This window comes from Xenopus laevis, chromosome 7L, assembly GCF_017654675.1.
Source record: "Xenopus laevis strain J_2021 chromosome 7L, Xenopus_laevis_v10.1, whole genome shotgun sequence".
Taxonomy (NCBI): domain Eukaryota; kingdom Metazoa; phylum Chordata; class Amphibia; order Anura; family Pipidae; genus Xenopus; species Xenopus laevis.
In genome coordinates this window covers 3,978,174-4,004,633 of record NC_054383.1, presented here as the reverse complement: position 1 = coordinate 4,004,633, position 26,460 = coordinate 3,978,174, and the positions used below count along the sequence as shown (strand labels likewise).

The 26,460-nt window shown below is 41.5% G+C and overlaps 2 protein-coding genes across 5 annotated transcripts in view; one reads left to right on the top strand and one right to left on the bottom strand.

Annotated features, from left to right (window-relative positions):
- eno4.L (enolase 4 L homeolog) overlaps positions 1–16,549 on the top strand; it is a 33,104-nt gene extending 16,555 nt beyond the window's left edge. Inside the window, exons 10-13 of the mRNA XM_018224997.2 lie at positions 1,590–1,785; positions 8,931–8,998; positions 13,304–13,421; positions 16,308–16,549. Of these exons, the coding sequence (XP_018080486.2) occupies positions 1,590–1,785; positions 8,931–8,998; positions 13,304–13,421; positions 16,308–16,381 (456 nt within the window). The 3' untranslated portion in view covers positions 16,382–16,549. The remainder of the gene's footprint in view (positions 1–1,589; positions 1,786–8,930; positions 8,999–13,303; positions 13,422–16,307) is intronic.
- Positions 16,550–22,141: 5,592 nt separating this feature from the next.
- The window catches only part of LOC108695700 (shootin-1), a 66,727-nt gene continuing 62,408 nt past the window's right edge, over positions 22,142–26,460 (bottom strand). For 2 of the 4 annotated variants that reach the window (XM_041570147.1, XM_041570149.1), the window contains exon 18: positions 22,142–22,874. In XM_041570147.1, the coding sequence (XP_041426081.1) occupies positions 22,721–22,874 (154 nt within the window). In that variant the 3' untranslated portion in view covers positions 22,142–22,720. The remainder of the gene's footprint in view (positions 22,875–26,460) is intronic. The other 2 variants (XM_041570146.1, XM_041570148.1) reach the window with 2 other exon arrangements.

Below are 26,460 nucleotides of genomic sequence, written 5' to 3'. Positions count from 1 at the left end.
GTACCCTGGGTACCCCTGGAACTATAGTAGAGTGACTGTTACCCCAATGTTTCTATATATCTGTAACCTTGTTATGAGCTAAGGGGGCCCAGTCTGAAGGTCAGTTAGGGGGAGATTTGGGATGAGTGCTTATTTGTGCCCTGGGTACCCCTGGAACTATAGCAGGGTGACACCCCAATGTTTCTATATATCTGTAACCTTGTTATGAGCTAAGGGGGCCCAGTCTGAAGGTCAGTTAGGGGAAGATTTGGGGTGAGTGCTTATTTGTACCCTGGGTACCCCTGGAACTATAGCAGGGTGACTGTTACCCCAATGTTTCTATATATCTGTAACCTTATGAGCTAAAGCAGTGAGTCGAACTTCTGTGGTACAGAGGGACAACATTTTTCTGGCTTGCGTGGTGGTGGGCTGATAATGGAAGCTGGTATTGACCACTCCCTGTTTTTAAAGCACACCACAAGAGTTTTTAAAACCATGTCCACAATAATGGTGGTACCACACCAAAAAGCAAATGGTTGGTGCTCACTGCAGGGATAGCACTTATATATGATGTTTATTAAGTCATATTAACTCATACCCATAAATCCATATGCGTCATACAGGGAGCATAGGGCAGGCAGAGTATGGTACACACAGGGAGCATAGGACAGGCGGAGTATGTGTCACGGTTGGCACCCAAAATTCAGAACCAATGCTAAGCACCCTGTTCTCAGCTCTTGCTTCCGCCTTTAACAGCCGCCTTTCACCTCGGAAGGAGCCCTCGGCTAATCGGATGCCGCCAGGTCTTATTAAGAGAGGTGCCAAGCGAAGGGTTCTGAACGAGCAAAGGGGCACAACGGTAATGGACAGAAGGTTGCGGTACAAGGCGTAAACAGAAAGCGTAGTCAGATCGGGTCGGGGCAGGCAGAGTACAAATGGAGTCAGGCAGGCAAGGGTTAAACCAGGAGATCAATCAGAAGTGATACAGTATAAGCGAAGTTGGTTACCAGGCAAGGGTCAGGATACAGAAGTCAGAATTGTCAATAACAGGTATACTAAACATAAACATGAACTTACTGCACCACAAGCCTAATCAAACAAATGATTTATGCTTTCAAAGTTGGCCACAGGGGGTCACCATCTTGTAATTTTGTTATACATCTTTGCAAGACCAAGACTGTGCACATGCTCAATGTGGTCTGGGCTGCTTAGGGATCATCATAAATGATCAAAACAGGACAAGCTTGAGTTCTGCATGGCTGGGAAGTAAGGTGGGGGCTCCCCCTGCTGTTCATAAGTATGATTGCTTCCCTGCAGAGCAGTTAGGGACCGTCTGACAATTCCTATCCACAGCAGTAAATGAAGGGAGAATTTCACTGCATACAGTCAGGTTTCTTATAAAAACGGTACATATTTTTTAATTAAAGTATATTGGAGATAGATTTATTTTTCATTAAAGAAAGTAAAAATGGGATTTTATTTTTTTGCCTTTACATGCCCTTTAAGTAACTTGTCGATGCAGCAAAGATAGGAGGGCAATGTTAATGACCAATGTATACAGTGAATCAATTCAAATGATTGTTATATATTGTGTTTTTCATTTTGGTCAGGACGCTGCACAGTGGGAGAGTCTAACGAAGGCTCTTGGGTCGAAATGTTTCCTTTTTGCTGATGCTGCATCTAAGCCTGTGTGTAAACTGCTGGAATCCGCCGACATTCATAACCCTCCCTGTAGCGGCACTGTCATCAAGCACACCAATGAAACGACTGTCTCTCAGCTGCTGGGCAGCTTCAAACTCATCGAAGGTAAGAAAGTAGATTCTATGACACTCTGACTCCAAGACTCACTACACAGACTTGACTTTCACATCATCACTTGTATTATCTCTCTCACATATATAAATTCATAGATTCTAAGGGAAACTAACATGTGCATATTTATATTTTGTTTATCTCTTACCATATTCCATGCTGCTGCTTTCTTCATAGAGCAGCAGTTGTCTGACATTTCCAGTTCAATCACCCCTTTAAAGTCAAGATTTTGTTCACCTCTTAAGTCAGAAATAGGAAGTATTTATGTTACATATTAAGTTAGTAAGTTAGGTTGAAAAAAGACACATGTCCATCGAGTTCAACCTTAATTTATATATAACCTGCCTAACTGCCAGTTGATCCAGAGGAAGGCAAAAAACCCAATTTGAAGCCTCTCCAATTTGCCTCAGAGGGGGAAAAAATCCTTCCTCCAAAATGACAATGGGACCAGTCCCTGGATCAACTTGTACTATGAGCTATCTCCCATATCCCTGTATTCCCTCACTTGCTAAACACCATCCAGCCCCTTCTTATACCTATCTAATGTATCAGCCTGTACCCCTGATTCACTTCCCAGCTCTCCCTGTAACACCCCTTTCCCTCTTCTAATCTCATTGGCTCCCTCCTGTCTGCTGGGAGGAGCTACTGGTGAATAAAGCATCCGACCCTTCCTTGTACCTATCTAATGTATCAGCCTGTACCACTGATTCACTTCCCAGCTCTCCCTGTAACACCCCTTTCCTTCCTCTAATCTCATTGGCTTCTTCCTGTCTGCTGGGAGGAGCTACTGGTGAATAAAGCATCCGACCCTTCCTTGTACCTATCTAATGTATCAGCCTGTACCACTGATTCACTTCCCAGCTCTCCCTGTAACACCCCTTTCCCTCCTCTAATCTCATTGGCTCCCTCCTGTCTGCTGGGAGGAGCTACTGGTGAATAAAGCATCCGACCCTTCCTTGTACCTATCTAATGTATCAGCCTGTACCACTGATTCAGGGAGACAATTCCACATCTTCACAGCTCTCACTGTAACAAACCCCTTCCCAATATTTAGCTGGAACCTCTTTTCTTCTAATCGGAATGGGTGACCTTGTGTCAGCTGGAAAGACCTACTGGTAAATAAATCATTAGAGAGATTAAACAAGACAAAAGTGACTCAGATAAGGCTTAATGAGATTATGATAGACCACAGGTGTTGGGGTGTCCACTGAATTAACAATATGAAAACAGAAAAAACAGAAGGGACTTTTCCCCACACTACATGTGTCTGAAACGATCTGCAAATAATATAAACAATTGTACGTCAAAGTAAAATAAAAAGCGATTTTTATTCACCACCATGCCATATTAATCTAGTAAAATTAAAAACATTTAAAAAATAAGCAGCGCTGCATATAGAGCTGAAGGGATCCCTTCTGTGAGGACAAAAAAAACCCCAAGAGCTGATTATATTAATCAGCTAAGGGAAAAATTCACATGTTGTTATATATAGTAATAAATAATCCATTGGTAATAGGAGAAAGTAATGGAGGGGCTCTGGAACGAAAATGCGGATTTGCCCTTGTAAACACCTTGGCTCAATTATGTTCAGTTAAGTGAATCCATCTTATTCCTAATAAGGAGAAAGTTCCGGCTAATCTAAGGATCCTTGAAGTCATCCGTGAGCGCAACTTGTTATACGGTTGGTACAACTAATATTCCTTTTGAGGGTCACATGACTGCTACAGAGAGCGGTGGACACAGTACCCGCGAACTGTTAGTAACATTTGAAAATATATGTTGCGATACTCACATCGCTAGTTTGGACTATCTGGACTGTTTAGTCGCCACTGCTTATTGCAGGTGAGATAACCTACCCCCAGACCTACACAGACTCCAGCACGCTTAGAAAGCATTAGCCGCAATATTGGAGTTACTTGAACACGGGTTTACAAGCATCAAACACTCAGGGGCCCACCCCGCAAACCTCTTTTCATATTATACGAAGTAGGGGAACACTTGCATGCTGTTTCGTTTTCAAGCTTTGGAACTTTCTCCTTATTAGGAATAAGATGGATTCACTTAACTGAACATAATTGAGCCAAGGTGTTTACAAGTGCAAATCCGCATTTTCGTTCCAGAGCCCCTCCATTACTTTCTCCTATTACCAACGGATTATTTATCCTATATAATAAAGTTGAAGTCTCTCTGCGTCCAGTCCCTGTGTCCGTGGGATTGCGCTGCTGCGCATGTGCCCCACGGACCGTCTATGGAGTCGATGTTGGAGTGTAGGAGCCAGAGTTCCTCGCTGTTGTCCTGCCGGGAGCTAAGGATGAGGTGGTGGCAGGTCAGACAGAGGGTGCCCCACACAGGGGAGTGGAAAGGCCGGTGCAGAACCACATTATCCATCCGGGGGGTCTTAATCAGCTCGGGGAACTCCATTCCGGCAGCGGGAAGCGGTGCCGGCGAGGACTCACTGACTGGATTCCCCCAGACTCATCATTCCTGTCATCCACTTCCAGTCAGCTCGGCCGCAAACAAACACCGCAGCTCCTGGTTCCTCCCAACGCGAATGCCCCGCCACCGAGTGGGGAGTTATTAATACAGTGCGGGGAGTTATTAATACAGTGCGGGGAGTTATTAACACAGTGCAGGGAGTTATTAACACAGTGCAGGGAGTTATTAACACAGTGCAGGGAGTTATTAATACAGTGCAGGGAGATATTAATACAGTGCAGGGAGTTATTAATACAGTGCAGGGAGTTATTAACACAGTGCAGGGAGTGTATAATAGCGTATAGTAGTGCATAATAGCGCATAATAGCGCATAATAGTGCATAATAGCGTATAGTAGTGCATAATAGCGTATAGTAGTGCATAATAGTGCATAATAGCGTATAGTAGTGCATAATAGTGCATAATAGCGCATAATAGCGTATCCTATATAATAAAGTTGAAGTGTCTCTGCGTCCAGTCCCTGTGTCCGTGGGATTGCGCTACTGTGCATGTGCCCCACGGACCGTCTCTGGCGAATTTCTCGGCGTCCAGTCCCTGTGTCCGTTCGATTGCGCTACTGCGAATGTGCCCCATGGACCGTCTCTGGCGAATTTTTTTTAGACTAGAACAATTCTGTTTTTATAAATGTTTGACTACATATGGTCTAGCGCCCGTTAATTTAACGGGCTTAATGTCTAGTTACTATATATAACAGCATGTGAATTTTTCCCTTAGCTGATTAATATAATCAGCTCTTGGGGTTTTTTTGTCCTCACAGAAGGGATCCCTTAAGCTCTATATGCAGCGCTGCTTATTTTTTAAATGTTTTTAATTTTACTTTATTAATATGGCATGGTGGTGAATAAAAATCGCTTTTTATTTTCTTTGACGTACAATTGTTTATATTATTTGCAGATCGTTTCAGACACATGTAGTGTGGGGAAAAGTCCCTTGCGTTTTTTCTGTTTTCATTAGAGAGATTATTATATGATCCCCTTATATATTTATACATAGTTATCATATCACCCCTTAAGCGCCTCTTATCAGTCATTCAGCCATAGTTCTAAAATGATCAAGGACAGAAAATATATTTTAACCCAAAATATCACCCTGACTGTCATTCAACTTGCGCTTTTAGATGTATCTAGAAGAGCAAATTTTACTTTACCCGGCCTTGAGGCTGAGGCCTTTCTGCCACTGCCCCAAAAGCTTTGCAAGGGGCAGCCCCACAGTTTAGGAACCACTGCTATGGAGAAATAGTGCATAAGGGTTGCTGTGACTCAAGCAGTTGAATCTATTTAAATACTGATAAAATGCTCATTGCAGACAGCCCTGCATTACCCTGTCTTAGGACAAAGGAATAAACAATAGGCTGTCACCATCAATCTGTCATATATACTCTGTGAAGGTCATTTATCAACACTGGGCAAATTTGCCCATGGGCTGTAACCCATGGCAACCAATCAGATTGCTGCATTCATTGTTCTGCTTGCGGCTGGCTTTAAAAAGCTAATCACTGATTGGTTGCTATAGGTAACTGCCCAGTGGCAAATTTGCCCAGTGTTAATAAATGAGCCCCAGTATGTTTGTATTGACATTCATTCTGAATATAATTATAATATACAAATGACTCAAAAGGGTAATTTAGAAATAGGCCTTTGTTGTACATTGAAAATAAAAATTAGGAAAAGATTCAAGATCGCCCTTTGCCCAGTACGAAAATGATGGAACTGAAGAGGCATCTCAGATTGTGCAACAATTTTAGGAATCTAAATGTTTTTCAGTGGGACCTGCACAATTCAGTTGACTGAAGGTGCCAATATTGTTTGCAGATTTCCAGTAAATTACTAACGGCAGTTTAAGGGCTGAAAGTGCAGTAGCCATCCAGGAATGTTTTAAGAGCTGACAGCATTTCAGTCCATTATTTTTTCCGGAATGCAATTGCCATTTGACCCCCTATAATTGCATAATTTGTCATCAACATTTTGATACTTCATTATGTATAGTAGCCTTGATTTAAGGGTTAGAATTTGCTTTAAAGAGCCATTTCAAAACCAGACTGTGTGCCTCCGATTGCTATGTTCCATACGCTTTTGTTTACAGGAATTTAATATTTTGCCCAGGAGTGTAGGGGGCCCAGTGAGACCCTAATTAATTAGCAATTTTAATATATCTTTTTAAAATAGGCCAACTTATAAATATTTTGGGGCCCTAAATTGAATTTGCTATGGGGCCCAGTAACAACTAGTTACGCCACTGAATTTCATTCTTCATTTGTATTTATTGAACAGTTAATTTTATTTTGTTTAAGATAATTTTTCATTCCCTGATTAATTATTGCTACATAACTGCTGCTTGCAATGGGGATCAGATAGGATCTGTGCAGCTACTGGGACAGAATGTTCTGTTATACAGATAGCTAGAATCTCAGCTGCCATAAAGCAGGACAGGACTGCTGCTTACAATGGGGATCAGATAGGATCTGTACAGCTACTGGGACAGAATGTTCTGTTATACAGATAGCTAGAATCTCAGCTGCCATAAAGCAGGACAGGACTGCTGCTTACAATGGGGATCAGATATTATCTGTGCAGCCATTGGGACAGAATGTTCTGTTATACAGATAGCTAGAATCTCAGCTGCCATAAAGCAGGACAGGACTGTTGCTTACAATGGGGATCAGATAGGATCTGTGCAGCCACTGGGACCGAATGTTCTGTTATACAGATAGCTAGAATCTCAGCTGCCATAAAGCAGGACAGGACTGCTGCTTACAATGGGGATCAGATAGGATCTGTGCAGCTACTGGGACAGAATGTTCTGTTATACAGATAGCTAGAATCTCAGCTGCCATAAAGCAGGACAGGACTGCTGCTTACAATGGGGATCAGATATGATCTGTGCAGCCATTGGGACAGAATGTTCTGTTATACAGATAGCTAGAATCTCAGCTGCCATAAAGCAGGACAGGACTGTTGCTTACAATGGGGATCAGATAGGATCTGTGCAGCCACTGGGACAGAATGTTCTGTTATACAGATAGCTAGAATCTCAGCTGCCATAAAGCAGGACAGGACTGTTGCTTACACTGGGGATCAGATAGGATCTGTGCAGTCACTGGGACAGAATGTTCTGTTATACAGATAGCTAGAATCTCAGCTGCCATAAAGCAGGACAGGACTGCTGCTTACAATGGGGATCAGATATGATCTGTGCAGCCACTGGGACAGAATGTTCTGTTATACAGATAGAATCTCAGCTGCCATAAAGCAGGACAGGACTGCTGCTTACAATGGGGATCAGATAGGATCTGTGCAGCCACTGGGACAGAATGTTCTGTTATACAGATAGCTAGAATCAGGACCGCCATCAGAAATCGCAGGGCCCCATACGAAAAAATTTCCTGGGCCCCCTGGGCTGCGCCCACCCCACAGGTCCAGCCCCCACCACACGCTAATATTAACATGTTAATAAAAAAATATTGGTGGTCAGAGCCCCCCATTAAAAAAAACATTTGTGTTCAGGGCCCCCCATTAAAAAATATTGGTGGCTAGAACCCCACATGGGGGAAAAAATTGGTGGCCAGACCCCCCCCCCCCCACATTATAAGATAATTGGTGGCCAGGGCCCCCCTTAAACGTCCATGTAAAAAAAACTTGCACCCCCAGAAGTTTAAAAAAAATTGGTGCCCAGGGCCCCACCACACAACAGGGACCACAAAGGGTTACCATGTTACACTTACTTCATTAGTGTGGCCCACCTGCTGTCAATGAGCTGCCAACTATAGAAGGGTGGAGGGGAGCACAGGTGGCTGCATCTTCTTCCAGTGACAACATTTTCTTCCCTTATTGGTCACAGAATTTAAAGTCCTAGTAAAGCTGCATGGTGATTGGATGAGCTGGAGGAGAAGTTCAAACCTCAGCTATCCAATCCCTGAGCAGCTCAACCGGGACTTAAACTCAGTGACCAATAAGGGGAAGTAATGGACAGAAGATAACTCCCCTTGTGCTCCCACCCTGCCTTCCCAAAGTCAGCAGCTCTCCGAAAGCAGGGGGGCTAATCAAGAAAGTGTGAAGTGGCAGGGCCCCCCTTACCCTCGGGCCCCCTACAACTCTCCCCCCTGTCCCCCCCTGATGGCTGCCCTGGCTAGAATCTCAGCTGCCATAAAGCAGGACAGGACTGCTGCTTACAATGGGGATCAGATAGGATCTGTGCAGCCACTGGGACAGAATGTTCTGTTATACAGATAGCTAGAATCTCAGCTGCCATAAAGCAGGACAGGACTGCTGCTTACAATGGGGATCAGATAGGATCTGTGCAGCCACTGGGACAGAATGCTCTGTTATACAGATAGCTAGAATCTCAGCTGCCATAAAGCAGGACAGGACTGCAGCTTACAATGGGGATCAGATAGGATCTGTGCAGCCACTGGGACAGAATGTTCTGTTATACAGATAGCTAGAATCTCAGCTGCCATAAAGCAGGACAGGACTGCTGCTTACAATAGGGATCAGATAGGATCTGTGCAGCCACTGGGACAGAATGTTCTGTTATACAGATAGCTAGAATCTACAGTTTAACAGTTTGATTACATTTGTCTATGAATGCACAGACTATATTGTTTCCTAAATGTGTGTAAATCATTTTATTTTCACTTATCTCAGGTGAAAATCGTGTCACTATATTAGGATGCCCATGCGAGGAATCCGTTGATGACAGCATAGCAGATTTGGTAAATATTCTTTCAGTAAAAAATGGCTTTGCAGTGCTTACTGGCATTGGCATGGGGATTGGTCTGCTTTTCACGCAGCAGACTTTGCAGACTTTCTGTCACTAAAAGACTGGCAGTACTTTAACTGCTGCAAAACTGCCAACTTAACTACCATAGTGTCACAGCAGGGGGATCTTAGTGATGCAAAATACGTGGCAGTGTAGTCTAATGTTACACGTGGTGTTTTCTCTGCCGGTATAAATACCCAAATTCATTGATTTTTGCATAGTTGGTTATCAAAGAATTTGACCGCTGACTTGTCATTAAAGGAGAACTATTGCGAAAAATGAAAATTTAATATAAGCTTTAGCATACTGAAATATAATCAATTAAAAGTTCTTTACAGTATTGTTTCTGAAATAATCAAGTTTATCTTCACTATCTTTCTCTCAGCATCTGTTTCTCTTCATTCTGTCTTCATGCAGCAGTTGGGTGTCAGATATTCACTGACAGTTATATCCAATATAATACACAAAAGCCATGAATATCTTGTAAATTATATCCTTATAAACGGTGAGTTCTGATGTCATCAGTTATAAACGGTGAGTTCTGATGTCATTTCTGTCAAATGACTCCCTAAAACTTGTGTATTATAATAAATAAAGTACCCCCAGTTGTAAAATATGAGGATATTAGAAGTTACCTCGGAGTTCCATGACCTGTATAAAAACACTCGGCCTTCGGCCTCGTACTTTTATATGGTCATGAAACTCCTCAGTAACTTATAATACCCTTATATTTTACAAGAGGGGGTACTTTATTCACTATATATCTTATAGGGGGGGGGCTCCTTTCGCCTAGAAGATGTATTAGAGGTCACTCTATTAAACTCACCAGACATCATGTCTCTCTACACGCAGGATTTGTGCAAAAGGCAGTTATTTTGTTAGATTTTGTTTGTACTGGAAACGGTTATTTGAGTGAGCTCTAATTCATCTGCTAGGAAAGGAGCCCCCCTATAAGATATATTGGATCTAACTGTCAGTGAATATCTGACACCCAACTGCTGCATGAAGAGAGAATGAAGAGAAACAGATGCTGAGAGAGGAATAGTGAAGATAAACTTGATTATTTCAGAAACAATGCAGAATATTTAATTGATTGTATTTAGAAAGTTTCTTATTTCAGTATGATAAAGCTTATATAACATTTTCCCTTTAAAGGAGAACTAAAGCTTTACTAAAGAAGTAGGTAGAAATGTTCTACATGATGTCTCCAAAGATGCCCCAGTAGCTCCCCATCTTCTTTTCTGCTGATTCACTGATTCACATGCTCTGTGCTGCTGTCACTTACTGAGCTTAGGGACCCACTCACAATGTACAGTACACATAGAATAGAAATGTCACAATATAAGGCTGATTAGTAATTAATACACATAATTACTACATGGCAGCACAGAAACCAGTGCATCAGAATTTAATAATCAGCAAACCTGTAGCAGATGAGGCAGAGCACACTCCTGGAGATTAAGTAGCGAGAACCCCTTGCATGCTTGATAAAGGGGCTCGCCCCGAAACGTTGCACGTCCGCACCTAATAAACCAGCAAGGGGTAACCCTGCAAGAAGTTCCTTGTGTGCCAGTGTTTCACTACTTGATGCATCAACTTATATTACAGCCAGGGAAGCTCATTTTCTGCTGGATAATTAGTGACGAGCCCTAAGCTTAGCTTCTCAACAGCCAATCAGAGCCCACTGAGCATGTGAGTGTCACAGACACTTTCCAAGATGGTGACCCCCTGTGACAAGTTTGAAGTCCTGGATCATTGCTGCTATTGACAAGCTCAAACTTTAGCCTCGTGCAATAAGTTCGCTATATAAAATATGCCATTTTTAGCCATATTCATTTTTAGGGTTTAGTTCTCCTTTAATGTCAGTGTGTGTGTCTGACGGCTCTTGTCGTGTGTGTGGGGGGGTTTGTTGGGCTCGTCATTAAATGTTCTTGCACATCAAATGTTCCTTTGTTTAGAAAACAACTGCCACTTTCAATGTACTTATGTACCAAATCTTCTGCTGCCTTTGGAGTTCTGCTCTCTCCCGGCATTAAACCCTCGCAGCGAGAGAAAGCCGCAATCTGGGCTGTCAATTGATGGAGAGCGGAGGGAAAATATAGAGCGGCATCAATTCAGTATATAGAAACGTACCTGCCTGAGCCAAATTACAGTCACAAAGCCAGAAACGCTGAAATGGAAAGGGAAAATCTAGTTAGTGATGGTTCTACAAGTGCCCCCGAGTTTCCATTTCTGAAATGAGGGGCGGAAGTGTAAACGGCAAAATATTTCACATTGTTCCTTGGTAACATTTAGAGATTTATTTAATATCACACTATGTTCTGATTGAAATGGGCTGAGAGAGAGAGGGCATAACAATTGCAATAGGAAGCCAGACACTAGTCTACCCTCTCATCTCTCATGTACACTTTAAGGGGCAGATTTATTAAGTATCGAATGGAAAATTTAAAATTTTGGGTCGGTAAAATTAGTCCCGAGTTTTAGATATTCAGATAGTCTGTAAAATTCGTCCGAGTTTTACATATCCAGACTGCACTTTAAGGGGCAGATTTATTAAGGGTTGAATTGAAAATGCAACTTTCGGGTCGGTAAAATTAGTCCGAATCTTAGATATTCAGATAGTCTGTAAAATTTGTCAGTGTTTTAGATATTCAACTGCACTTTAAGGGGCAGATTTATTAAGGGTCGATTTGAAAATTGAATTTTTGGGTCAATAAAATTCATCCAAGTTTTAGATATTTGACTGCACTTTAAGGGGCAGATTTATTAAGGGTCGAATTGAAAATTTAGATTTTTGGGTCGGTAAAATTTGTCCGGGTTTTAGATATTTGACTGCACTTTAAGGGGCAGATTTATTAAGGGTCGATTGAAAATGTAATTATCGGGTTGGTAAAATTCGGCCGAGTTTTAGATATTCGACTGCACTTTAAAGGACAGATTTATTAAGGGTCGAATTGAAAATTTAAATTTTTTGGGTCAGTAAAAGTAGTCCGATGTCTTAGATATTCAGATAGTCTGTAAAATTTGTCTTAGTTTTACATATTCGACTGCACTTTAAGCGGCAGATTTATTAAGGATCAAATTGAAAATTGAATTTTTCGGATCGGTAAAATTAGTCCCGAGTTTTAGATATTCAGATAGTCTGTAAGATTTGTCAGAGTTTTAGATATTCGACTGCACTTTAAGGGGCAGATTTATTAAGGGTCAAATTGAAAATTGAATTTTCGGGTCTGTAAAATTCGTCTGAGTTTTACATATCCGACTGCACTTTAAGGGGCAGATTTACTAAGGGTTGAATTGAACATTTCATTTTCAAGGTCTGTAAAATTGGTCTGAGTTTTACATATTCGATTGCACTTTAAGGGGCAGATTTATTAAGGGTGAAATTGAAAATCCGAATTTTCAGATCGGTAAAATTAGTCCCGAGTTTTAGATATTCAGATAGTCTGTAAAATTCGTCTGTTTTACATATTCGACTGCACTTTAAGGGGCAGATTTATTAAGGGTTGAATTGAAGATGTAATTTTCGGGTCGGTAAAATTAGTCCGAGTCTTAGATATTCAGATAGTCTGTAAAATTTGTCAGAGTGCACTTTAAGGGGCAGATTTTGAATTGAAAATTGAATTTGAGTCTCTAAAATTAGTCTGAGATTTACATATTCGAGTGCACTTTAAGGGGCAGATTTATTAAGTGTCGATTGAAAATTTAATTTTCGGGTCGGTAAAATTCGGCCGAGTTTTAGATATTCAACTGCACTATAAAGGGCAGATTTATTAAGGGTTGAATTGAAAATTTGAATTTTCGAATTTTCAGGACAAAAATTGTTGTTTTCTTTCTTCCATACGTGCAGTGACTGGTGACCTGCTGGACCTACAGGGGGCTTCCCTACTGCATCCCTACAGGGGGGGCTTCAAACACAGGGAATTATATTCATGGGGGAAAGGTATTGGCAAATTGATGCAATAAGGGTTTTTTTTTATCTGAACTAGAACTCCCACAATGCTACACAGACCTCTGACAAGTCAGTGACCTTTCCAGGGAAAATGATTATAGTCAAGCACTTTGTTTGTGTATCTCCCATAACTATGCTTTGTATTTAGCTTTGCATTTAGCAATGTCTAAGTCCTTTCAGGAGTCCCACTGTCCTGTTCTCAGGGTAACGTACCTCTAAATGTGTATTGTCTGATTTGCAGAATAACAGAAACAGCACCTTATAATTATCTTACTAAATGCGACTGTGTTTTTTTGTTTGCTGCAGGCTGTTGGCCTCGGAGCAAGATTCGTCAAGTTGGGAGGTCTACTACGAGGAGAAAGGAGCAGCAAATACAACCGTCTGCTAGCCATAGAGGATGAGCTAACACAAGCTGGGACATTAGGTACACGTGACTTCATTCTCTCGCCTTTCAGCCGGGGCCAATTCTGCTCAGAAAGACCGGAACATGTGGGAGAAAATGTCTCAGCAGGAGGGAGAGAGAATACAAAAGCTTCTAGTCCATATTGTCTTAATTGTGTCTGTATTTACCTGGATGCTGCATGGATTCTCTGTGTAGCCCCAGATGCCCATGAAATAGGTTTGGTTAATCTCTAAATTTCCAAGTAGCCAATCCAGATTCATCTAATGTTTAAATTCTAAAATTGTTCTAAGAACTAATGATCAGTTACAAGATTCCACCCTCTCATATTCAGACATGTCTAAGTGAAAGCACATACAGTGCCTTGCAAAAGTCTTCACCCCCCCCCCCCTTGGCATTTTTCATGTTTTATTGCCTCACAACCTGGAATTAAAACTTTGAAGATGTTTATTTCAAAATATTATTGTGAAGCAAAAAACAACTAGGACAAAATAACAGAAATCTTCAGCGTGCAGAACTGTTCACCCGAACCCTAAAGTCAGTACTTTGTAGATGCAGAGACACCTTTTGCGGCAATTTCAGCTGCAAGTGGCTTTGGATAAGTCTCGATGAGTTTGCCGCATCTTGCCACTGGGATTTCTGCCCATTCCTCAAGGCAAAACTGCTCCCCAGCTCCTTCATGTTGGATGGTTTTCGCTTGTGAACCTTCAAGTCTGAACCGCAGAGTCTCAACTGGACTTTGACTTGGCCATTCCAACACATTTAAATGTTTCCCCTGTTTCACCAGTCGAGTGTTGCAGTTTAGCAGTATGCTTCTGGTCATTGTCCTGCTGGAAGATGAACCTCCGCCCCAGTCTCAAATCACAGGCAGATTGACACAGGCAGGACCGCCATCAGAAATCGCAGGGCCCCATACGACAACATTTCCTGGGCTGCGCCCACCGCAAGCCCCACCTACAGGTCCGCCCTCCCCACCCCACAGGTCCGCCCCCCACCACACAGTAAAAAAACAAAAAAATATTGGTGGCTACGGTTCCCACATGTTAATAAAAAATAAAAAGATATTGGTGGTCAGGGCCCCCCACATAAAAAACATTTGTGGCCAGGGTCCCCCCATTAAAAAATATTGGTGGCTAGGACCCCACATGAGAAAAAAAAAATTGGTGGCCAGGGCCCCTTAAACGTTCATACCTTCCCTAAGTCAGCAGCTCTCAGAAAGATGGGGGGCCCGGCTAATCAAGTAAGTGTGGCGTGGCCGGGCCCCCCTTACCCTCGGGGCCCCCTACAACTCTCCCCCCTGATGGCGGCCCTGGACACAGGTTTTGCTCAAGAATATCCCTGTATTTAGCACCATCTTTCCCTCGACTCGGACCAGTTTCCCAGTTTCCTGCTGCTGAAAAACATCCCCAGCAGAGCATGAAGCTGCCGCCACCATCTTTCACTGTGGCCATGGTGTTCTTGGGGTGATGGGATGTGTTGGGTTTGCACCAGACATAGCATTTTCCTTGTTGGCCGAAAAACTTTGATTTTAGTCTCATCTGACCAGAGCACCTTTCTCCATACATTTGGGGAGTCGCTCACATGCCTTTTGGCAAACTCAAAACACGTTCCTTTTTATTTTTAACTTTAAGTAATGGCTTTTTTCTGGCCACTCTTCCATAAAGCCCAGCTCTATGGAGTGTACGGCTTATTGTGCTCCTATGGACAGAAACTCCAGTCTCTGCTGTGGAACTCTGCAACTGCTTCAGGGTTACCTTTGGTCTCTGTGCTGCCTCTCTGATTAATGCCCTCCGGTCTGTGAGCTTTGGTGGGCGATCCTCTCTTGGCAGCTTTGTTGTGGTACCATGTTGGAAAAGGTGTGTTTATACTGACAGATCATGTGACACTTCCATTGCACACAGGTGGACTTCATTTCACTAATTATGTGGCTTTTGAAGGTAATTGTTTGCAACGGGATTTTTTTGGGGGTTTCATGGCAAAGGGGGTGAATACAAATGCACATGCCAATTTTCAGTTTTTTATTTTTTTTTAATTCTTTTTTATATATATTTTTCTCATTTTACTTCACCCACTTAGACTATTTTGTGCAGATCCATCACATAAAATAAGATTAAGAAACACTTAAAGGGATACTGTCATCGGAAAACATGTTTTTTTCAAAACACATCAGTTAATAGTGCTCCTCCAGCAGAATTCTGCACTGAAATCCATTTCTCAAAAGAGCAAACAGATTTTTTTATATTCAATTTTGAAATCTGACATGGGGCTAGACATATTGTCAATTTCCCAGCTGCCCCTGGTCATGTGACTTGTGCCTGCACTTTAGCAGAGAAATGCTTTCTGGCAGGCTGCTGTTTTTCCTTCTCAATGTAACTGAATGTGTCTCAGTGAGACATGGGTTTTTACTATTGAGTGCTGTTCTTAGATCTACCAGGCAGCTGTTATCTTGTATTAGGGAGCTGCTATCTGGTTACCTTCCCATTGTTCTGTTGTTTGGCTGCTGGGGGGGGGGGAAGGGAGGGGGGTGATATCACTCCAACTTGCAGTACAGCAGTAAAGAGTGATTGAAGTTTATCAGAGCACAAGTCACATGACTGGGGGCAGCTGGGAAACTGACAATATGTCTAGCCCCATGTCAGATTTCAAAATTGAATATAAAAAAACCTGTTTGCTCTTTTGAGAAATGGATTTCAGTGCAGAATTCTGCTGGAGCAGCACTATTAACTGATTCATTTTGAAAAAAATGTTTTTTTCCCATGACAGTATCCCTTTAAATTACAGATTGGAATGTAACGAAATCGGTAAAAAACCAAGGGGGGTGAATACTTTTGCACTGTATAGAGCAGCAGCATTTATGTTTATTGTCAGCTTAGAATATCCATTTTCTATATCTTTTTTTTAAACCTCTAGGTTTCTGGACAAAGCACGAATTCCCAATACTTTCTGACGTTGAAAACCTGCCTGGCCCAGAGGAAGTAGAGTAAATTGAATGCAAGAAATGTAATAAACTGAAGAGTGAGTAGAGTGCTGGTAGTACAGGTAGAGATTTACTATGATTCAACTCTCTATCTTCTCAGCTCGTTCATGGTATGATATTCCCAAACATTCGCCTACATAGAAAACCGGTTTTAATAAAAACTTATTTTACATGGGTAATGCAAATCTGGTGTGGAGTGAAATATCAGGGTAGTCTATAACTGTTGGTGGTAGCTGAACTATAGAACACACAGAAGGGCTGTAAGTATAGTGCAGTTTCCATCTTGCCCTCTCCCTGGCAATTTCTCACTAGCAAATACAATTGAAGTCAGAACCAACTGCCATTCTCAACCTTCATTTTGGCACATGCACATTAGTACCAGCTAAAGGCTTGCCGGGGTCGTTCAGAAGATGCCTGACCACTGGGATCATTTCTAGACTGCAGTGGCTATGGATGGTACATTAGGAGGGAATATAAGTTGGGTACTGGGCGAGTGCAGTTTTATTCTTATCATTTGGTATTTATGAACATTCCAATCTGGGTCTCGTAGCTATGGATACAAAAAGGACACAGGCAAGCTTTTCTCCATCACTTTAATAGTTAAATCACAAGCACTGAATCTCAGTTAATCAAAACCGTTACACTGCATTCACATATATATATATATTACCATCCAACAATCAATACATTTAAAAAAACCAAAAAAAAACCCATAAAAGGTATAAAATAAGTGAACTTTAAGGAATCATTTTAATATCTTCCCGTCTAACTAGTGCTAACTTCCCAGCAGCTACATTATCTGTCATCCATATTCAGTAGGCAAAGCTTGAACATAACATAAAAACAAGAATCCAGTGTATAATGCGGCCCCATCACAAGGCCGTCTGGGGGAGAAGGGTTTTTGGGGAACACAAGGCCACCTTTAGTGCGTGCGTATACTGTTACAAAAGAACTTTTTTTTCCTTTACAAAATCGTACAAGTAAATGAATTCCTGTATATCCTATTAATTGCAAGACGTGGTCATGGGGTTATTTATCAAAGGTCGAGTTTGTGAGGTTTTTTTCTACCTCGGTTAAACTCACAACTCAAATGTTTACTTATTTACGAAAAACCCAAACGTAAAAAACTCGATTGGACGCAATCGTGGAAAAAAATAGAATACCTCGAATTTATAGGCGAAAGCCCCTTGAATACTTTGAATTTATCGAGTTTATTTATCGAGCACAAATCAGGTTAAAACACCCTAAAATTATTAAGGCAAAAAACCTCTTCAATTGATGAAAGGGACCTCTGCCATTGACTTTAACATGACCATGACCGGTTTTAGTTGGGAGTATTTCTGGCTTTTAGCAGCTTTGGGGCATAACCAATGTAGAAAAACGTGTTTTTTTTTTTTTGAAACTACCCTTGAAAAACTCGAATATTTTCGACAAAACACAACTCGACCTTTAGTAAATAACCCCCTAAAAGTGGAATGGCCGTAGTCAGGTCTCTGAATGAACAAAGGCAAGGATATTGGTTTTTTTAGCAGTATATTCTTATCCTATTTCGAAGAACAGCTGTGATTATTAGTTACCCTAGTCCAGAGTCGGACTGGGGGGCCCTCCGGGACTGCTGTCCAGGGCCCCCCAACTGCGGCACTGCTCACGCCGGTTACAAACCCCGGGGCCCAGCGCGCATTCGCGAACGGAGCCACGTGCCACTGTTCACACGCCGCTACAAATAGTTTTTTGGTAGCAGATCAGGAGAGGGGGTCTGGGCCGGCGGAGGCCCATCTGTTTTTTTCCCGGTGTCCCACCGGCCCAGTCCAACCCTGCCCCAGTCAGCTTTCCAATGGGCTGAATACAGATTCAGTAGATGAGCTCACAAGCCTCATTAACCCATAAAACACTTTAATTTCATGGAAAAACAGATACCAATAGAGTCTCAGCTGCAAATACAACTTATTTACTGACAAATGTTTCAAGTCACACAGGACCCCGAAAGGTTCCCTAAACCTGCCAATAGACCAGCTGGGTTTGCACCTGAGTCTACTTTATATATGTGTTTTTTTTCCTTGAGCATTATTAATATTTAACAGGAAAACCCTGTTTAAGCCTTAATATACCTTACAGCCTGCCAGGGTGACAGTAGAGGCCTTGAATCTTTATGGCAGTCAGAACCCTCCATGATTCAGCCTCCATCTTGTTCTGCCAGTCTCCTGGTCTATGGAATGATACAGTAGCACTGTTGTGTCAATAGGCACTTCAGTCTGCTTTTTCCAGCAGCTACAGATGGAATTAGCACCTGGTATTAATTATGGAGATAAGTTAGAATGTGCTCCATTGCTGACATCCAGGGATTTTACTAACTCCATTTATTTGCATTATTTTGGTGTCATTTCCTATAAAGAATCAGCACACACTTGCATTCATCCATTAAGGCTCTTAATTGTATCAAGAGTAAACACTCACGACATGGCTTGTGTTACGTCATGGTTGGAGATTCATGTGCGGCAGCCGATGAAGTTGTGGGAATAGTGTGTAACTATAATTAGGAAATAGTGTGTAACTATAATTAGGAAATAGTGTGTAACATGAAACACATTATATCTCAGTGGTTACCATTCCAAGAGCTGAATGATCACATGACACGGATCCCCCCTGTGGCCAATGAACAGATCTAGTGGGTCCCCAGGCAGTACTGGAATAAAATGCACCGAATCCACTAGTTTGGATTCGGCCAAACCCCCGCATCCTTTGCAAAAGATTTGGCCGTATACCGAACCGAATACAAATCATGCAAATTAGGGGTGGGAAGGGGAAAACATTTTTACTTCCTTGTTTTGTGACAAAAAGTCACATGATTTCCCTCCCCGTCCATAATTTGCATATGCAAATTCGGATTCAGTTCGACCGGGCAGAAGGATTCGGCCGAATCAGAATCCTGCTGAAAAAGGCCGAATCTTGGCTGAATCCCGAACCGAATCCTGGATTCAGAGCATCCCTAAGTGGAATGGACCAAATTACACTGGTAGCCAGACAGCATGCATTTAGCCAATACCCCCCCCACACACACACATTGACCAATATCAACATCATTATATTGGTTTTATCCCCCCGAAAAAAATGGTCTTGACGGTGGCTGATTAGGCGAAGCAAAAACTACAAGATGATTGAGCCTCCGAGTGGGGCAAACAAAGCAAGAGGGATGAACCTCTTAATATTTCCTTAATACAAATACACAGAGAAAATAAAGCATAAAAGTATAGTGGCCCATGTTACAGCTCCATTACTATGGCTCAAATAACAGAGTATCATAAACTAGTGCAGTTTTACATCAAAAAAGGAGCCAGTAAACCCTCCACCCAAAGTGCATGTACATAAAGGGCCAGCAATAGTCGCAGTTAGGTTGGAGCATCTGTACGAAGTAGCTGGGTAACCTGAAGCAAAGGAACATTCTGCCGAGTAATGATTTCACCTGTCTTGTAAACATGACATTTACAGACCATTGCTAAGTGCAGTTGCTATGGCTACGTATAGTTAAATTTAAAATAAATATGTCTTTTAAAACCCAAGTAGGTCTACGGCACACCAGGCATCATGACCCTGATGGTCTTCTCAAGGAGAACAGTTGAAACCTTCTCACCTGCCTATGGAAGATGCTGGAACGGTCAGGCAGGGGTTTCTTGGGAACATCTGGTATGACATAAAAAACCTTAAAAACTCATCTGAAAGGAACTAAAAACCTTTGCCATTATAAGACTGACTTCATGGTTGGGCTGCTGGTTGGTTGGGCATCTTCTGGGCGCTGTCCTGTTAGGTCATCCCTTCTCTGTGCCAATGAGTAGAGATGGAAAAGGGTAAATGGACCTCATGGCACTCAGGGGCAGATTTATTAAGGGTTGAAATGAAATTTTTAATTTTCAAATAATTTTTAATACAAACTCTCAATTCGAATTGTGAATTATCCAAACTTGATTCGAGTTTTAATTAGAATTTCAAGATTTATCATCATCTTTTAAGAACTCGAATTTGACTATTCGCCAACTAAAACCTCCCAAATACTGTATAAGTCAATGGGAGAGGTCCAGGGATCACTTTTGTGATGTTTGCAGCCTTCCCGACATTCAAGTCTTTTTCAAATCGAGTTTTTATAATTCTAATCGAATTCTATTCGAGTTTTCGGGTTGTTTGAATGCGACAAATTCGATTTTTATTAATAAATTTCGACTAGTCGAATTTCGTTTAAAAAAACTCACATGAATTAGAAATTCGACCTTTGATAGAAGTGCCTCCCCGCGTGGGGGCAGGTTGGGACTAAATTAATTGTATAGGAATTCTCTATGTACTGTTAATGGTAACTAGTTCAGAAGCCCAGTACAGGTATGGGACCTGTTATCCAGAATGCTGGGGACCTGCGGTTTTCCATATATTGAATCTTTCCATAATTTGGATCGTCATACCTTAAGTCTACTAGAAAATCATATGAACATGAAAAAACCCCAATAGGCTGGTTTTGCCTCCAATAAGGATTAATTATATCTTAGTTGGGATCAAGTACAAGTGACTGTTTTATTATTACACAGAAAAAGGAAATAATTATTAAAAATTTGGATTATTTGGAAAAAAATGCAGTCTACGGGAAACAACCTTTGTGTAATTTAGAACTTTCTGGATAACGGGTTTCCAGATAACGGATCCCATACCTGTACAATGAGGAAGTCTTACTAAGCAGTGTGGGGGTTCCATTCAGGACATCAAAACTGAATCAGCAGCTCTGTCCCCCCCCTCCATATGCACTTACTGCATCAATCAATCATATACATATTAACACCCACATACAAATAACACGTAGACACCCACTGGGCATAGGGCAGTCCCACCATGTAGCATTATGGGTAAAGAAAGGAGGAATGCAAGGAATTAGCTCTAACAGCAGGAAGGAGGAATGGCGTACCTTTATATTAAAGGGGAAACTATCGCGAAAATGAAAATTTAATATAAGATTCCTCATACTTAAGTAAGAAACTTTCTAAATACAATCAATTAAAAATTCTGTACAGTTTCTGAAATAAATAGTGAATAAAGTACCCCCTCTTGTAAAATATAGGGATATTATAAGTTACCAAGGAGTTTCATGACCATATAAAAGTACGAGGCCGAAGGCCGAGTGTTTTTATACAGGTCATGGAACTCCGAGGTAACTTCTAATATCCTCATATTTTGCAACTGGGGGGACTTTATTTATTATAATACACACGTTTCAATGAGTCATGTGACAGAAATGACATCAGAACTCACCGTTTATAACTGATGACATCAGAACTCACCGTTTATAAGGATATAATTTACAGGATATTCATGGCTTTTGTGTATTATTCAAGTTTATGTTCACTATCCCTCTCTCAGCATCTGTTTCTCTTCATTCTCTCTTCATGCAGCAGTTGGGTGTCAGATATTCACTGACAGTTAGATCCAATGTATCTTATAGGGGGGCTCCTTTCCTAGCAGATGTATTAGAGGTCACTCACATAACTGATTCCAGTACAAACAAAATCGAACAAAATAACTGCCTTTTGCACAAATCCTGCATGTAGAGAGACATGATGTCTGGTGAGTTTAATAGAGTGACCTCTAATACATCTTCTAGGCAAAAGGAGCCCCCCTATAAGATATATTGGATCTAACTGTCAATGAATATCTGACACCCAACTGCTGCATGAAGAGAGAATGAAGAGAAACAGATGCTGAGAGAGGAATAGTGAAGATAAACTTGATTATTTCAGAAATGGTACAGAATATTTAATTGATTGTATTTAGAAAGTTTCTTATTTCAATATGCTGAAGCTTATAATACATTTTCGCGATAGTTCCCCTTTAATTTAAAATTGGGGGAAATGAAACCTCTGCTGCTATTGAATATATTCACACTCCATTACACATGCATGTCGGGATGAGCAGGAATTCACTAATTTATACCCAGGCAGGGTCTATGTGCCAATCTGTCAATTCTGGGAGCCATAATGATCCCCCCTGTATCTAGGCACACAGTATGCGTGTATATACGTGTAACTGTGTGTATATACGTGTAAATGCGTGTATATACGTGTAACTGCACTCACACACACACACTATGGAATGTTTTCCTTGTGCTCTTACAAATGCGCCATTAAAACACGAGACAGTGATTTTGTTGCAGTGAATCTTGCGCTGCTTGTTGCCACGATGCAGAATACGTAGCCATCTTGTGCTTAGGCTTGAAGTGTCGATGAGGCTTCTTGGGTGTTTTGCTGAAAGAGAAGATTTAATAAACATTTTTCTTCTCTTTCGGTGCAAAGGCAGTGAGGGTAAATATTCCTTCGTATTAGCAGTTGGAGCTGTTGGCCGGGCTGCCATTTTCTGCCGGTAATCTCTGGAGTGGATCGGCTTTTTCTGCAGACTGTAGGCCCAAGTCTAAGGGTGTGCCGGGACCCTCTACCTTAGCCTGTCTCGCTGCATTGCTCAGAGCCTCCGCAGACCTAGGGAAAAGGAAAGGAACCACTGAAATACTGACGTACAAACATGGATAGTTCTCGCTGCGGCGTTATTATTGCTGCGGAGATGATCAGAGCTGAAATAAAGCAGCATGAGACTCGGACCAATACGGTATTTTCATTGTCTTCTGCAAAACGAATGATCTGGGATTTGTTATGGCTGTAGCCGCATGGTGCAAAGTACAACCACCCAGTATTGACGGGAGTAGGGAGTTTTTATTAGGTTTTGTGTTATTGGAACATGTCAGCTATTGGAGAAGCAGCTTCTTAAAATAACGACTGTGCACATAGATGACATAAAGGCCTAAAATGGAATCGAAAGATGGAGAAGAACCTGATCTTTAGGTTTTAGTTTTGCTTGTCCTGATAGGGAACAGTTCTGTTTTCATTACCTTTATTAATATAGAACTCCTTATCCTTTATAATACTAATAATATACTGTATACTGTATAACTTATCCTGCAGCCTTGTGCCTTTATATGGTCACAGAACAACCCCTCAGTGACTTCTAATATCCTTATCATTTACAGTAGGGGGTACATTATCCCTTATAATACATGAGTGATACTCAGAGTTCCCTGTATAACTCAGCCTGCAGCCTTGTGCCTTTATATGGTCACAGAACAACCCCTCAGTGACTTCTAATATCCTTATCATTTACAGTAGGGGGTACATTATCCCTTATAATACATGAGTGATACTCAGAGTTCCCTGTATAACTCAGCCTGCAGCCTTGTGCCTTTATATGGTCACAGAACAACCCCTCAGTGACTTCTAATATCCTTATCATTTACAGTAGGGGGTACATTATCCCTTATAATACATGAGTGATACTCAGAGTTCCCTGTATAACTCAGCCTGCAGCCTTGTGCCTTTATATGGTCACAGAACAACCCCTCAGTGACTTCTAATATCCTTATCATTTACAGTAGGGGGTACATTATCCCTTATAATACATGAGTGATACTCAGAGTTCCCTGTATAACTCAGCCTGCAGCCTTGTGCCTTTATATGGTCACAGAACAACCCCTCAGTGATGTCTAATATCCTTACATTTTCCAGCAGGGGTGATGTTATTCTCTCTATATTTTCCAGGTTATTCGTAGCTTTAGTGAATTCTATACTTCTATGTACCTATAAGTGCATGAAGCATTTCCATCTCCTGCTCGACTGCAAACACCGCCATTGTATTTCCCATAAGAAAACATCACTTATTCCCTCGGATGCCGTGTAAGTCGTTCATACATGTAAGTACCTCACCTGCGGTTTTAATGGCATTCTATGGGGTTGCAGTAACAAATCTAGTGATTATATCCCATTCAGCCCTAAGCTTTGGGGCAGACTTAAGGTAAAGTGAATTTCCCTTGCGTCTAATGGATAACATACAGCTGTCACACAACGCCATATTATACATGAAATCAAATTAAACACAGTCATTAGAGTTACACCTTCCAAGCATTATTCTGCATACTCGCGATCCTTCCCAATTGCCCCTCGCCGAATTCCCGACCAGTTAGATATAAAAAAAGAAAGTGACAGAACTATAAGAGAGCGCTTTGTCGAAAGCCAGACAGAAATTCAAATACTTAGAAAAAAAAAGTGGAATTATCCGCACTTTAATTTGACCCAACCTTTCATTTTAAAATTAAAGCAGTTACGTTTTTTATTATGCGCGGCAATTAGTCTCCGTTTTATAGAATATTTCCATTTCCAAAGGAAATTATTCCGAGCCGACGGGGAGGTAGAAGAATCGTTTTATTATACGAGCAAGAACAAAATAGTGAAAAGCTACAACGGGCGAGTCCTTCCGCCTCCCACCTTACTCCTGACTTATCTTTCAAACCTCAGCAGCTGGACTATTTAACGCAGCCCCGGTGAATCAAAGTCGAATTCTATGCCGGCCTCTCCGCGGGGCGTCTGCATTAGTGCGTGGCGCCGATCCAAAGACTGATGCACAGGCAAAACAATTTGAACTCTGTTTCATTTGCAATAAAAAAAAAAAAAAAACGGCAATCATATTTACCACCTTCAAGGAGAGAAAAATGAAGAAATTTACATCTGTCAGTGGAAAGTAGCTTTCCGAGGGAGAAAAAAAAAAACATTTAGGCAACGTCAGTCGGATCTGAAAGGGGTTGTGATGTAAAATTGAGGGCTTTTTTTGTGCTAGAAAAGCCAAAAGCTTTGTTTAAGCAGATGCCCAGAGCACAGCGAAGAAAAATGTCATTCATTATATTTTCTTCCCTTTTGTTCCTTTTGAGAACATGTACTTTATACGATTCTAAAATTATTCCTCATCTCCTAAAGTAGTGGCACTAAAGAAACGGGATTATTCCTTCTGAGCCGAGGGAGCAATGGCATCAGCCTCAAATGGAACTAGGGTTGTTTTTTCCCCTCTCCCTTCCATTGGGGACATCAGGAAATTGCAGCATTTAGGCCACTCAGAGGAATCAATTAGGTTGATGCCACGGGGTAATTTCCAGCGGAATTATGGGTGGGCCTTCCATATCAAGGGATGCTCTCCAATCTAAACTTCTATGTATATGAGGTCATTGCCTTCTTCATGTAGCACCAGCCATGGTCATGGGATGGAAAACAGTGCAACAACTCAAGCCAACACATATTTGTCAGCATACCCTTACAGATATCACCACTGATGATAAAAGTGTTTCCAAGACTAAAACTGAAACAAACATCTTTGTACCATGGATAGCAATCACCTTGTCCACCAAGCAGATGTGGAACTTGGTCAAACTGTCTATCAGACAGGCTAGACCATTTTGGTCAGTTGGGCTCATACATATGATCATAATTATTTGTGTAAAGTCAATAGGACAATAATGATATGATGGGACTGACTGGTTTCTCAACTGCCACCTTTACATGCATGGACGGTCAACTGGCTGGCCTTTGTTATGATGGATCTCATCAAGCAGATGTTTGTTCTTCACATTAATGGTCTTTCATTAAAACAATCAGTCTTGTGGTTGATAATATGGCCAGCTGAAGTCTTGGACCAATCTATTTTATTAAGATCCTATAGAAGGTGTTGGGTTGTTCAATCTCCAACTCCCACACTGAGCAACCAAACTATCTTCAAGAAGCAGCTGGGCATCCACCTAACAGGACAACTGCTTGGATATTAATGTGATCCAATACAAGTGATTGGTGATATTGTGCTAATCTGATGCTTTGGTTCAGGGCCATTCAATCGGATCTATGCAAGGAGGAGAAGACCTGTGTAGTTTGGGTCAGATGATGACAGGCATACGTCATGGACGCTGTTCTGATGTGCAATAGAGTCCTGCAACCCTAGTTCGAAGAAGACAAGAAGGGCGAATGAAAGAAGCCCGTAGACATGGAGCCTAGAAGAAGAAGAGCCTATATTTTCAATGGCATAGCAGTCCTAGAAAATAAGAGCACCAAAAAAATCCAGATTTCTTAGGGGTCCTTGTTGCCCTTTAACAAATATATCTTAATTCTTAGTTCCTCTGCAGGGCATGTCCATCCTTCATTTCTGCTCACTGGGGGCAACGTTTTATTACAGAATGCAGTTGAGGCAACCATGGCAACT